This window comes from Tachysurus fulvidraco, chromosome 5, assembly GCF_022655615.1.
Source record: "Tachysurus fulvidraco isolate hzauxx_2018 chromosome 5, HZAU_PFXX_2.0, whole genome shotgun sequence".
Taxonomy (NCBI): Eukaryota; Metazoa; Chordata; class Actinopteri; order Siluriformes; family Bagridae; genus Tachysurus; species Tachysurus fulvidraco.
Window position 1 is genome coordinate 21,142,470 of NC_062522.1, and position 13,174 is coordinate 21,155,643.

General features: G+C 39.5%; 1 protein-coding gene across 1 annotated transcript; it reads left to right on the top strand.

Moving 5' to 3' along the window:
- Nucleotides 1-171: 171 nt before the first annotated feature.
- Nucleotides 172-12,926, top strand: pcif1 (phosphorylated CTD interacting factor 1). The gene is made up of 16 exons (XM_027146658.2): nt 172-308; nt 1,567-1,709; nt 2,281-2,405; nt 2,664-2,804; nt 3,011-3,156; nt 4,753-4,907; nt 6,427-6,574; nt 6,669-6,752; nt 6,846-6,945; nt 7,028-7,190; nt 8,399-8,574; nt 8,787-8,873; nt 9,671-9,855; nt 9,961-10,054; nt 10,151-10,326; nt 10,565-12,926. The coding sequence occupies exons 2-16, from the start codon at nt 1,586-1,588 to the stop codon at nt 10,839-10,841; spliced, it is 2,181 nt and encodes a 726-aa protein (XP_027002459.1). The 5' UTR covers nt 172-308; nt 1,567-1,585; the 3' UTR covers nt 10,842-12,926.
- Nucleotides 12,927-13,174: the final 248 nt, after the last annotated feature.

Genomic DNA, 13,174 nt, shown 5'->3' on the forward strand with positions numbered 1-13,174 from the left:
TACACAGTTCACACGATACAAAAGGCGCGTCTTGTTCACCAATAAATGACAAACACGATTAAACACAAATCTAAAGCTATATTGTTCTGTAGAGATCACGCGCGTGCAGGTCCTACGCTGCCCTTCTGCAAATGGCTCCGCGCTGCTGACATGTGGCGGACTGCGAAGCGACTGAACTGGCGCATGCGCACTACCCAGGTCCGAGAGGCCGATACAAGATGGCGGAGTCGGTGGGGAGGGAGAGGCGGAGGCGGGTCCGGATCGAATAGAGCAAAGCCTATACAGGACTCCTAGAAAATCTCTCCAAGGTAAGAGATTTAGCGATTTAAAAGGGATATCGCAGAGACAGACATGTGGCGGAATATCCAGGGCACGTTAAGGTCTAAAAAGAACCTAGCGTGTGTGCATTAGTGCACGAAATAAATAAGCAACACTGTGCGGCAGCTCGCGCAGGATCGCGCGCGCCATCTTGTCTCGCGTTTCCCTTGATCCAAAGTGCGCGCCTAAAATTGGGGTTGTCATGGGCGAAGATCCGCAGAGCTTAAATGTCACAGTGCTCCATTTTAACCACACGTACGGATGCCCTTGTCTATCCTCTTACGTTTTATTCATACCGTGGACCAAATGGCTCGGTTTCCGTCCGTGTTTTACCTGTTTTTTGCACGCATCCTCTGGCCGAGTTGCTCGCTGCTGCTGTTGTCTTTGTTGTGCAGCGCTCGGATGGCCGGCGTTTCCCCTCCTCCTCCTCCGTGTTTGTTTTCGGGCGGCTCGGTCCGGGGCGGGCGGTGTGTAGCCGGCGCATGCGTGTCCCCACTAACCACCATTTGTGCTCTTAACTCCTTTTTAAGTCGCTGCACATAAATCCCCCCCGTTTATATAACAACACAATCTCTATACGGTTCATAGCATGATTATTATGATGATATTGACGATGTACAAAAACCCTGAAAAGAAAGCTTTCTTTGCTAACCGGCTAGCAAGCTAATCTCTGACTTGTTTTCATTACGTATCTATATGCAACAATTATAATGATCATTATTAATACATTTACAATTATTGTTGTTTTATCCCTGAGCTTTATAAAAACGCACATGTGTCTATCGATAACCGAGACACAATAAACAATAATTAGTGTAAACATTAGCGCACGAGCGGCTTGTTTTGGTGACGCGCCCCCTCCATCTTTTGGCTCTAATCCTCTTAAACGCTGTAACATCATCTTCTAGTATTAGTTGTAAGTGTGTGACCGTCCACGCGTTAACGACTGCGTATTTATTGTCATCGTGGTCAGTGGAGTGAACCTAAACCTGTCAGAACAGTTTTACAGTAACTCCAGTGTTCAGCTCCTGATGCAGTGACGTAGAAACACACAGAGATCCCCATATGTTGTGATCTAAACTGCTCTTGTTCCTCATAGAAGCTGATTAATCAACATAGGAACATGCAATTACACAAAGTGTGAAGTTTTTCATCCAGTGCATCAATTTTCCCATTCGCTTAATACATGTCTTTGAAAGGAGGGTGTGGATTTATTACATTTTATTTTATTTTATTCTTTAAATGAAGACAGGACAAATGAGGAGCTATGACGAGTGAAAACCATAGTACCATAAAGGGAGACTCGGGCATGATCATGTCCCCAACTGGGTCCTCAGCCCAAGCACCACCTCTCACGCCCTCCACCAGCAAAGCCATCCAGGACCTGCCAGGTGGGTGTGTTTGTGTGTGGGTGTGGTTGTGTTTGTTTGTGCGTATATGGTATCATGTTACTGTCCTTCTAGTGCCAGCACCTGTAATGTCTGTAATGGCCAAGAACCAGCTTTTGTTAACAATAGTGAACACCGTATACTGTTCATCGTGGAATATCCAAAGTAGCTGAACTTAAAGGAACGTTACTATTATATGTTATTATTCGACTTGCCAGGAGCCATAGCAAAACAACTAAATAATTTTACAAAGTCTGTTACAATCACATATGTTACCCCGATGTGGTAACATCACTGACTGACTGACTGACTGAAATTTTTTTTTTTTTGTACATGACAGTTAAAGATATGATCAATGTCTGAGAATGATTGACAGGTCTCATAGGCTCAGAATTGTATATCATGATGTAATGTTTTCAATAATTTCTCAAGTATTCAAGTAGAATTTTATTTGTACAGTACTGTAACCATATTTTTTATGTTTTTTACCTGTTCCAAAGAGTACACTCATTTTATTTTGAGAGGAAACTTTAATATCCAGTTATGAATTGTGGTTGTTTGATTCTTATCTTAGATGAGTTGGTTCAGGCTGGATGGGCAAAATGCTGGAGCAAAAGGGAGAATCGGCCGTACTATTTTAACCGTTTTACCAACCAGTCGTTGTGGGAGATGCCGGTCCTGGGGCAGCATGATGTCATTGTAAGTACAGAGTAAAATGATACACGATCACACTTTAGTAATGTTGAATAATGTGACAGCTGAACAAAATAGAATATAAATCAGAGACCTGTCATGATGTATGAGAAAATAACTCACTCTGTGTTTGGAAGATTTGAATGTTTACACAAACAAGTTTGATCATCTTTCTTTTTAGTGCCTTTGTGTTGTCAGCATGTGTAACACACCTCTGCTTTTAAATCTCAAACTGATCTTTTGTTGACTGTGCTAATGTTTCAGTCTGATCCACTTGGCCTCAACGCAGCTCCTGCCTCAGGTGACGGCACAGGAGGAGACGCTGGACTGGGCAACGGGCAACGGAAGAGACGCCCCTCAGAGGATACCTCCTCAGGAGGTCCTAACAGCTTCAAGAGGCCAAAGGTCAGCTTCTTTTTTCTGCACTAATAAGTGTTCGATTGAACGAATATTTAAAATACTTAAATAACACATGACTAGTTTTGTTTTGTTACCTCATTTTGATCCTGTAAAATTTTCGACAGATACTTATGGTAATTATTAGTAGGCAATTAGAGCAGGTTTTGCTGATCCTTTTTAAATATTTTTTTTCCTTCTCCCAATGTATGAAGGTTGAGATTCCTGTAACTCCAACCACCCCTTCAGTCCCGATATCACCAAGCACCCCTGGCGCAAAGCCCTGGAATTCCACCTTAGACGAAAAACAAGCCCAGCCTAGTACCCCTGCTCCTGCTCCAGCCCCATACCGGCCCTCTGTGTGAGTAACACGGCATCAGACCTCACGCTCCTTTCCTCACTTGTGTTATTATTAATAGTAGTAATGCAATAAATACTGAATACCATCAATATCAACAATAGCAACTCATCTCATCAACAGAATAAAACGAAACACTTTATTTATGCGTCGTTGCTTTGTCGTCTGTTTTGAGTCTTCTTTTAACCGAGCGCAAAAAATGTTATTGGAGAAACTAGAACAGTACGTTTCATTTTTAAAAATTTTTTTTTTGTCTTTGTTTATTCTGTCATACTATTGCTATTAAGTATTATGTGGACAACAAAAACCAAATCACCAAAAATATTGGCACCCTTTTCATATTACTTGTACTGTATATTGACGTCAATACGGAAGGTTTAAAATGTAATGCCAACAAATTGTCCATTCTACAGAAATATTTGATCTTAGTCTCAAGAAACAATGTTGAGGTAAATAAAAAAAAAACTGTCATGTGTCACCATGTGGGAATAATTAAAGACACAATGAAGTTAGTAAATGGTTTATAAACATAAATACACTGTTAAATGTGCCATTAATCATTAATTATTAAAAAAAAAAGTCTGCACAGTATTATTAAAAATATAAGTATTATAGCTCGTGGCCCTGTAAAGGCTAATAACAATGAATTCTGCTTAGTACCAGAAAATTTCACCACAAACCTGGCGGCTTCTATAAGGAAATAACATTTTTAGTCAAGATAATGAAACAAACAAAACGTCCAACTTTATAAGGAACACCACAGGCCACATCAACAGGCCGCAGCACAATGTAAAAATCATACAGATACAAAGCTTTAGTTAATGTTAATTAAGTAATTAGAATGAAGAAAACATTTTAGCGAAGTAAGATTAATAGTGGTGTTGGTGCCAGAGTATTTCAGAAACTGCTCAGACAACTTCACACACAACCAGACGTAAACCTTTACACAGAATGATGTGAAAAGCAGAAAGCATTGAGTGAGTGATAATTCAATGAGGGTAATGGCTTGTTGATGAGAGAGGTCAGAGGACAATGACCAGATTGGGTTGAGTTGCCAGGAAGAATAAAGACCAGGTGATTTTTTTTCTCCAGCTGTGCAGTTTGGGCGAATCTATAGCCACGATAGCCTCAGATCTGGAGACGGTTGTGTGTGAAATCCCCAGGAGATCAGCAATTTCTGGAATAATCAAACCTTACAGTCTGGCATCAACATCTAGCCACACTCAGAATCTGAGAGATTTAGAGCACTTTTTCTTCAATCCGATGCCTGACGTCACCTGTATCTGCATAATGTTTTGATTTGTGCTGCTGATTTGTGTAGTATTATGGACTGATTAGAAAACTGCAGAATGCTCAGATGTTCCTAATAAAGAGGACAGTGTGTGTGTATCTTAAAGCACAAATAGTTGTGGAGACAGTCATTTCAATCAATATGTTGAAAAGTATACTTGCTGCATGTACTATTTATTTTTGCACATGAAGTGTACCAATATTTTGGGAATTGTCCTATAAAGTAGCACATCTACATGTTTTTGGAAATGAAGTACAAGTGTTTCTGTAACATTTGTATTAAACGACGAACCTATCTGTCCATTTCAGAATCTACTGGGATCTGGACATACAGACCAACGCGGTAATTAAAGAGCGGGCTCCATTCAACTACCTCCCTCCTCACCCGGAGATTGAGCTACAGCGTGCCCAGCTCACCACCAAACTCCGCCAGCACTACCATGAACTGTGTTACCAACGTGAAGGTACACACACACACACACATACACACACACAGGTCTCTTTTAGGTAGTGTTATTATAACTAGTATTAAAAGAAGGTAACAGTTAAGAGAGAAGAGATGCTTCATGTCCTATAACCCAGAAGTTCGATTCAGTTCATTTCAGATTTATTTGTATAGTGATTTTAACAATGGACATTGTCACAAAGCAACTTTACAGAACATAAGAAACATAATACAAAAGTTGAATATTATACAAAGATTATTATAATACAATTAAGATTAATTCTAGACTTTTATTTAAATGTGTTTGTATTTATCCACAATGAGCAAGCCTGAGGTGACTTTGAGAAGGAAAATCTCTGTTAGATAGGAGAGAAAACCTTAAGAGGAACCAGACTCAAAAGGGATCCTATCCTCATTTGGGTGACACTGAAGGGTGTGATTATAAATGACAATTGTGTAACGCTAGAAGTGACAGCATTTTTGCATTTTTTTCCGGTTCCATCGTTCCAAAGTCAGGGGGTTTTAATTAAAAGTCTTTCTTTCACGTGTCTTGTAGTAACCTGGTCACTTCGTGTGATTTCTCCGATCCGATAGCTATCTGATTTTTAAAACTGTTCCATTTACATAAGGCCACATAAATATCAATCCAATCTTTTTACTCCCGCCCAATATGCAAATATATTTTACCTCCCTTTCCGGGATATTTGAAATGGAACACGTTTTTGGTGTTTACTACAAAAAACAGCATTTACTGTTTGCTGCATTTTCTCTGGCAGCAGCAGTGGATTTTAAGACCCAACGAGACACCTGGCTGAGAGAACGGAGCCAACGCTGGTGGGAAAACATATTTGTTTCTGGCACGATGCACAACTCGCGAGTCACCTGCAAGTGACGTACTTCCGTTTGGGAGGAGTATAGCACTGTCGTATGTGGCTTGAACAACAACATGCATTTACACCTGTCCAGTTTCATCTGAAATGCGTCCCAGACCACCTCCTGAAGGATTTATATCCGTCTCGAAACCGCTTCGGAGGGCATTTAGACTTGGTCTTTTTATGATCGGATAGCTATCGGATCACAGAAAACGCATGAAGTGACCAGGTGTAAAAACCCCCTTAGTTCATTCAAGAGTTGGCTGGCTTGCCAAAACACATCATCCCTGCACCACTACAGGCTTCGAATGCTCTCCTTTACTATAGATGCCTTGTCTGTCACACTTCTCACAAATGAAATCTCCTTACCCAGAATCCCTGCTGTCATTATGATAAGCACATGTCGGACATGTAAATGAAAAAATTATTGGCTCTACTGCGATGGTATTGACATCGTGTTTAGAATATCGAATGTAGACATAGCAGAACGTAGTTCATTGTTAACACCATTAGCTGTTCTGTATCGTGCTGGCATTAAGGGTACCTCACATCTCACAAACACATCTTACCCCCCACCTGCTTCCAAAAGATGTTGTGAACTCTGAAATCAATCTAAGCTGTCAGGGATTTTACTAAACAAACACTCTGTTGATTTGCACGTTGCAGGGATTGAGCCGCCACGGGAGTCATTCAACCGCTGGCTGTTGGAGAGGAAGGTGATGGATAAAGGAGTGGATCCTCTGCTGCCCAGCGAGTGTGAGCCTGTCATCTCACCCTCCATGTTCAGAGAGGTCATGAACGACATCCCCATCAGGTCCAAACCCAGTCCCTGTGTCACTGTGCATGTATAAGCTCACTTCAGTGCTTAAAGAAAGAATGACCCATGGTTCTTTCTTCTGGAATTCTAGGCTCTCACGCATTAAATACAAGGAAGAGGCCAGAAAGCTGTTATTCAAGTATGCAGAGGCAGCCAAGAAAATGATAGATTCCAGGTGAACAGTTATGCTCTTATTCCAATTCCTGCAACGTTCACAGTATTTACGTCGCTTACGGTGGACTAACATACGTAACTCGTGTGCCAACAGAAATGCCACACCGGACAGTAGGAAAGTTGTAAAGTGGAACGTTGAAGATACAATGAACTGGCTCAGGAGAGACCACTCTGCCAGTAAAGAAGACTACATGGTACTTTCCTGATCATCTTCTGCATTTATATCATCGTTGTTTGTTTTGTGCCATATGTTTACTACACTTTGCCTTCACTCAGGATCGTCTGGAGCACTTGCGGAAGCAGTGTGGCCCACATGTGACGGCCGTAGCCAAGGACTCGGTGGAGGGGATTTGCACTAAAATCTACCACATCTCAGCCGAGTACGTGCGCAGAATCCGACAGACTCACCTCAACCTGCTAAAAGAGTGTAACATCACAGGTGAGAACAAAACATGGGGGGAAAATGATTACCTGCCAGAATGCATTATTACACAAAGAAACGCTAGTAAATTACTAAACATTTCATTTTTGTATGTTGATTAAAAATATCATAAACAGCAAACGAGTTTGTATTCTTCTTGTGAATCTAGGATTAATAATTTACTACATTATTGTTACCTAAATGTATTGCATATTAGGATGGTATTTATATTTTATACCACGTCACTGTTGAATTCTTGATTCTGTTTGGTCAGAAGGTGGGTTTTTTACCCCATTATAGCAAATCTGACAATAACGCTGACTCAAAATCGATCCGTTAAATGTTTATAAGATTAAGAAGGAATCCTTATTACAGGGAAGCGAGGCTTAGTGAACGAGATGTTGGACCTCTGATCAAAAGGTGGTGAAGGTTCAAATCCCACGACTACCAAGCTGCCATTGCTGGGCCCTTGAGCAAGACCCTTAACCATTAGCTATACAGTTTTATAAATGAGATGGCTTTAGGTTCTTCTGGATTAGAACATCTGCCCATCTGTTCAACTGTATCCAGCTGATCACCTGATTAGATAATGATTCAAATCAATATTCATCCAATAAGGGTGAATGTTATAGCAACGTCAGATGTCTACTTTAATATCAGCTTTCATGTTTGATGTATATTTAAGCGTTCGCCATTTTGTAACTCTCATATATGAACATGTAGCATTTTCTGACAGAGGAAGTCTTTGGCTTGGAGGGATTTGTTTTTTTTTCTGGAACAAGCTGCTTTTTTGTTTAATTATCTTCAATAGACTGATGAATGAGATGCTGGCGATGGAATGACCATTTCTAGCTCCTATAATACAAGTAATAATAGGAACTAATTTATTATTTACTAACTCGGATGTTCCACAACATGCAATTCTTAAATGGTTAAAATGTACACCGACTTTCTTTAATGGACATGGTATAAGAGGAACATAAGCATAAATGCTGATTATGTTTATTCAATATGTAAAGCAATGTAATAAAATATTCACTATGGACTGCATCACAACACATGGTGGTTGATTGTTTTTTTAAACAGCATGTATTGTGGTGTTTTATTGCTTACATATCATCCACCTGTATTTGGAGACTATACTGTGTGAACATCGGCTGCACTAAAACCCAAATCCCAAGTATGTTGAGATTAAACACTATCTGACGGTCGTTCTTGTGCTGTAGTGGACGGGGCAGAGACCGCAGAAGTGCAGGACCGTCTGGTTTATTGCTATCCGGTCCGACTGTCCATTCCTTCGCCGCCGCAGCCCCGTGTCGAGCTCCACTTTGAGAACGATATCGCCTGTCTGCGCTACAAAGGAGAAATGGTGAAGGTCAACCGTGGCCACTTTAACAAACTGGTAGGACTTAATGCAATGCTCCTGTACATTTCACACATGTGATGATTAAAATAATACAAGAAGCCCAAGACACACAAAACAAAAGTTTCCTTTTCATTCAGTTATCTCAGACGAGCGTGTTTCATACTGTATTAATCGTGAACATGTCGCAGTCCATCGTGTGCACTAACAGAAAGATGTGTGTTTTCTTTTTGAACCTGTCCCGTGAACAGGAGCTGCTCTACCGGTACAGCTGTATCGATGATCAAAGGTTTGAGAAGTTTCTGTCACGTGTGTGGTGCCTTGTAAAGAGATACCAGGTGAATAGAGATACCAGGTCAAAACATCTGGGCCCGTGTTCATAAAGATTCTAAGAATGAGCTCCTAATTTAGCTTAAAAATGTCTAACTAGGAATCTTATCTTAAGAGTGATTTAGGACCTTGATCTCAGAGCGACTTTGAGAAAGAAAATACAAACACCTTTATCTTAGAGAGGAGGCAGGGCTTAAGCCTGTTACTAGGTATGATATGTTCTTTTGAAGACTGTGATTGGTTGTCCAATAAAAAAATTTGAGTTTTTAAAATATGGTCTATTATAAGCCTTCACATTGGCTTTATGTTAAGATCTTTGAGGCTTTACCGTGTAGGAATCGCGTTCGTAAATGTAAACATCTCCGACAAAGCACAGAAATGTCATACTGCTAAATTATACCATTTCTGCTGCTATGGCATTTCGATCTAATTTGTAGCATCTTATTAACTCATCACTTAATCATTATTAAATATTGTGAGCAACACATTTCTTCTGCCTCTTCACCCTTCGGCCATTTTCTCCTTAAGCCTCTTAAAGAAAGTCCTCCTCACTACTCCTAACATTTTTTTGACCCTAAGAGCTCTTTTAAGGCTTAAGACGTTTTGTGAATTTTATTTTTACTATGATCTTCTCTTTTCTTAGACTTTTCTTAGAATGTTGTCACTAGGAGAAACACTTTGCACTAAGAATTTTTAAGAATATGGGCCCAAGTTTTTTCTTTATTGTTAGCTTTAGAGAATACTAATGGATATTCATATAATTTCTTTTATTTGAATTTTTTATTTATTTATTTATTTTTTGTAGGTGCTGTTTGGATCTGGTGTGAATGAAGGCAGTGGTCTACAGGGGGCTCTTCCTGTGCAAGTGTTTGAGGCTCTCAACAAACACTTTGGAGTCACTTTCGAGTGCTTCGCTTCACCACTCAACTGCTACTTCAAGCAGTTCTGCTCGGCCTTTCCTGACATCGACGGCTTCTTCGGCTCTCGAGGGTAGGTTCTCCAGAGTTCAGGCTAAATCTGATCAATAGGCATGCAGAGTTTTATACTTCCTGTCAATCTAATGTAAATATTTTCTATGCTCTCTCTTTCTATCAGGCCATTTCTAAGCTTTTCACCTGTCAGTGGATCATTTGAAGCTAATCCTCCATTCTGCGAGGAGTTCATGGATGCCATGGTCACACACTTTGAAGTAAGAGATGTTTGAATGAAATCCCAGCTTATTGTTCTGTATGTACTGTATGCTGGAAGCTTATTTGCTTTTCTGCTCTCCATCACTCATCTCTAGGAGCTTCTAGAAAAGTCCAGTGAGCCTCTGTCTTTCATTATCTTTGTTCCTGAATGGCGCGATCCCCCGACCCCGGCACTGACACGGATGGAGACAAGTCGCTTCCGCAGGCACCAAATGTCCGTGTCAGCTTTTGAGCACGAATATCGCAGTGGCTCTCAGCATATCTGCAAAAGGTCAGGTTGTCTATATGTCTATATTTCCCTGCCTACATTCTTCAACACGTTTCTTCCTAATTCCTTCACACTTTTATACTTGTTTCTCACACACACTGGAAAATACTGTCCAAAATGGAATTTAAAAACAATATTGCTTATTTGACTAAACAAAGGAATAACCTCTAATGTGATTTGAAACATTGCCATTATGAGTGATGCAAGTTTTTTTTTTATTACGTTTTTTTTTTTTAAAAAGAGAGGAGATGTACTACAAAGCCATACATGGAACAGCAGTCATCTTCCTTCAGAACAACGCCGGATTTGCTAAATGGGAGCCAACCAGCGAGAGGATTCAGGAGCTGCTGTCTGCATATAAGGTCTCGGGACGTGCTCTGTCCTCTCCTGGACCTTCCTCTTCTTCCTCCAGTAGTGGAGACAGAGACTCCAAACCGAGCTACGAGCGTTCAGCGAACCTCGAAGCCCCCGGAGGCCATGAAAGTAGCAGCCCTGCACCAGAAACAGCAAACATTTAAGTGTGTGTGCGTGTTTGTGTGTTTGTGTGTTTGTGTGTGTGTGTGTGTGTGTGTGTGTGTGTGTGTGTGTGTGTGTGTGTGTGTGTGTGTGTAAAGTGACTGGCTGCATGTTAAGTCAGTTCATGAGAGAAAATGAGAAGAGAGCTACAGAGATAAAGTTCATTTACTATTCTCAGTTTCTAATATTTAAAAAATATATATATTATGGGTTTTATTATTAATGTTGTCATAGTTGTTAAGGGTTTTTTTTTTTGTTTGTTTTTTTTACTGATGATGTGATTATTTGGTCACTAATTACGTTTTGTTCTTGTTGTCACTTGAGATGTGGTAATTCTACTCGAGACTTGTTTTATTTTGGCCTTTTTAAACTTTGTGCTTTGTTCCTGGGTCAGTTGTCTTTCTGTCAGGTTGAGAAGTGGGGAAAAATGGATGATAGTGTATCTGTTGTGCGTTCCTTTTTTTTTTTTTCTTTTTTTTTTCTTTCTTCCTTTTTTAAAAAAAATTATTTGCCAACGGAAGTGAGACGAATCCATTAGCAGTTTGCTATGTTTCATAAGCCCCCTAACATGTGTATATCTTGTGCATAAAGATTCATTGTGCCAGTTTATTTAGTGCTGGAGAGACTCTGAAGTTACTCGAGCTGGCCTTTTTGGTCCCTCTTCTGGAACAAAGCACTGATGTGGACAAAAAAAACTCACCTTCGAGTTTGTTCAAAAGCGTTCCTTTTAGGGTGGGGTTCAGGATGCAAATAAGTAAAACAGACCTTGTCAAATACTTAGTAATTGGTTTCAGCGTGTTATAGATTCAGTCTTCGTTTACTTGTAAATTTTAAATTGTGCACAGATAACAAAGATGCTTTCAGAAGGATTTGGTAGCATGGACTGTGCTGAACACGAAGTTTCTGAGTGGATAATATGACTTCCACCCTTAATTATTCACTCTCTTTGCTTGATGTATGTCTCAGTAATGATTTCCAGAGAAAGCAATAGGTGAACCTAAAGAGCTTACACGTGACGTGTATACGTGACCTTGCATTTCGGCAATACTAACTGTCCGTCCATCCATCTTATAGAATCCATCCTACTGTCTTAATTTGAGCCTTTGACATAATATTACTAAATGCCTTGGTCTATTTTTTCTTTATGAAAAAAAAAGTTTGTAATTCTGTGATTACTCCAGAACGAGATTGAACCTGATCACTGGGCAGCATAATGAATGTAAAATTAACAAAAAGGAAAAATAAAAAAGGGTCAAATAGTTGATCCTATGTTTTCTCTGTAGTTCTGGGGTTAGAACAAGGATCAGGTTAAATCTTCTCTACTACCAACATTCTTGTTCAATTTGTCAAACTTTATGTTGGAATTAAGCTTTCTTGCTATTAGAATCGTGATCGAATCGATAAACATCCTTAGATCTGGTCTATCATGTCTTTGTTGTATTTCTCTCGCTTCTCTGTGTATATACCCTTCATCTTTTTAAAGTAATGAATCGTAATCTATTCAAGCATTACGCTTGAGGGACGGCTCATGCACTCGCCATTATAGCAGTACACAGTTTTGGCAGCTTGCTGATCATTACTAACATTCGACTCCCCCGAAGGTAGTACCTCACCTTTTATGAAGTCTTTATCTGGCTTTCTCATTCCTGGAGTGTTTCCCATCACCAGCAAAACTGTAGATATTGTACAGAAAAGCATTATGAAGTATGGTTTTTGTTTGTTTTTCTGCCACAGTTGTAGAGTGAGCTCTTTTGAGAAAAAAAAAAGAAAAGAAAAAAGTATTCTACTCCTACTTCTGTCTTTCTCCCCATGCTTTTTATTTCTTTTAATTAAGCAAATTTGTTTATGAATTATACAATTTATGAAATAGAAGTCATTTTAAACTAAACCAAAGTGATTACTGAGAAAGAGGAGAAATCTATCTTGTATGTAATAGTAGAACTGTATATGAACAGTACTGCATAGTGTAACCAGCAAAAATGATTTGTTATTTTTATATTTCAATGTTGTATGTGTTCTGGTTAGGTTCTTTTGCTTGATCCCATTTGTCACAATCACAAAAGAGATCATTAAATGTATAGTGCTTATAGGGTTTGTGAGATGTGTATTTTTACTGATTCTTTCACAGCTATGTCTGAACCTGTAATTGATTTTACTCTATTAAGTCATTGTTATGTATGTGGAGCGCCACAGAAGCTGATTTACGACGTTGGAATTTTTTGAAAACGTTGTCTAAGCATTAGTTATAAGATTACTGTTCCAGGATATCAGCCTTTTAAATCAGTATAAATATATGCAGCTTAGTTTTGTTCTTAGTAACTTATGGAAACAAGGT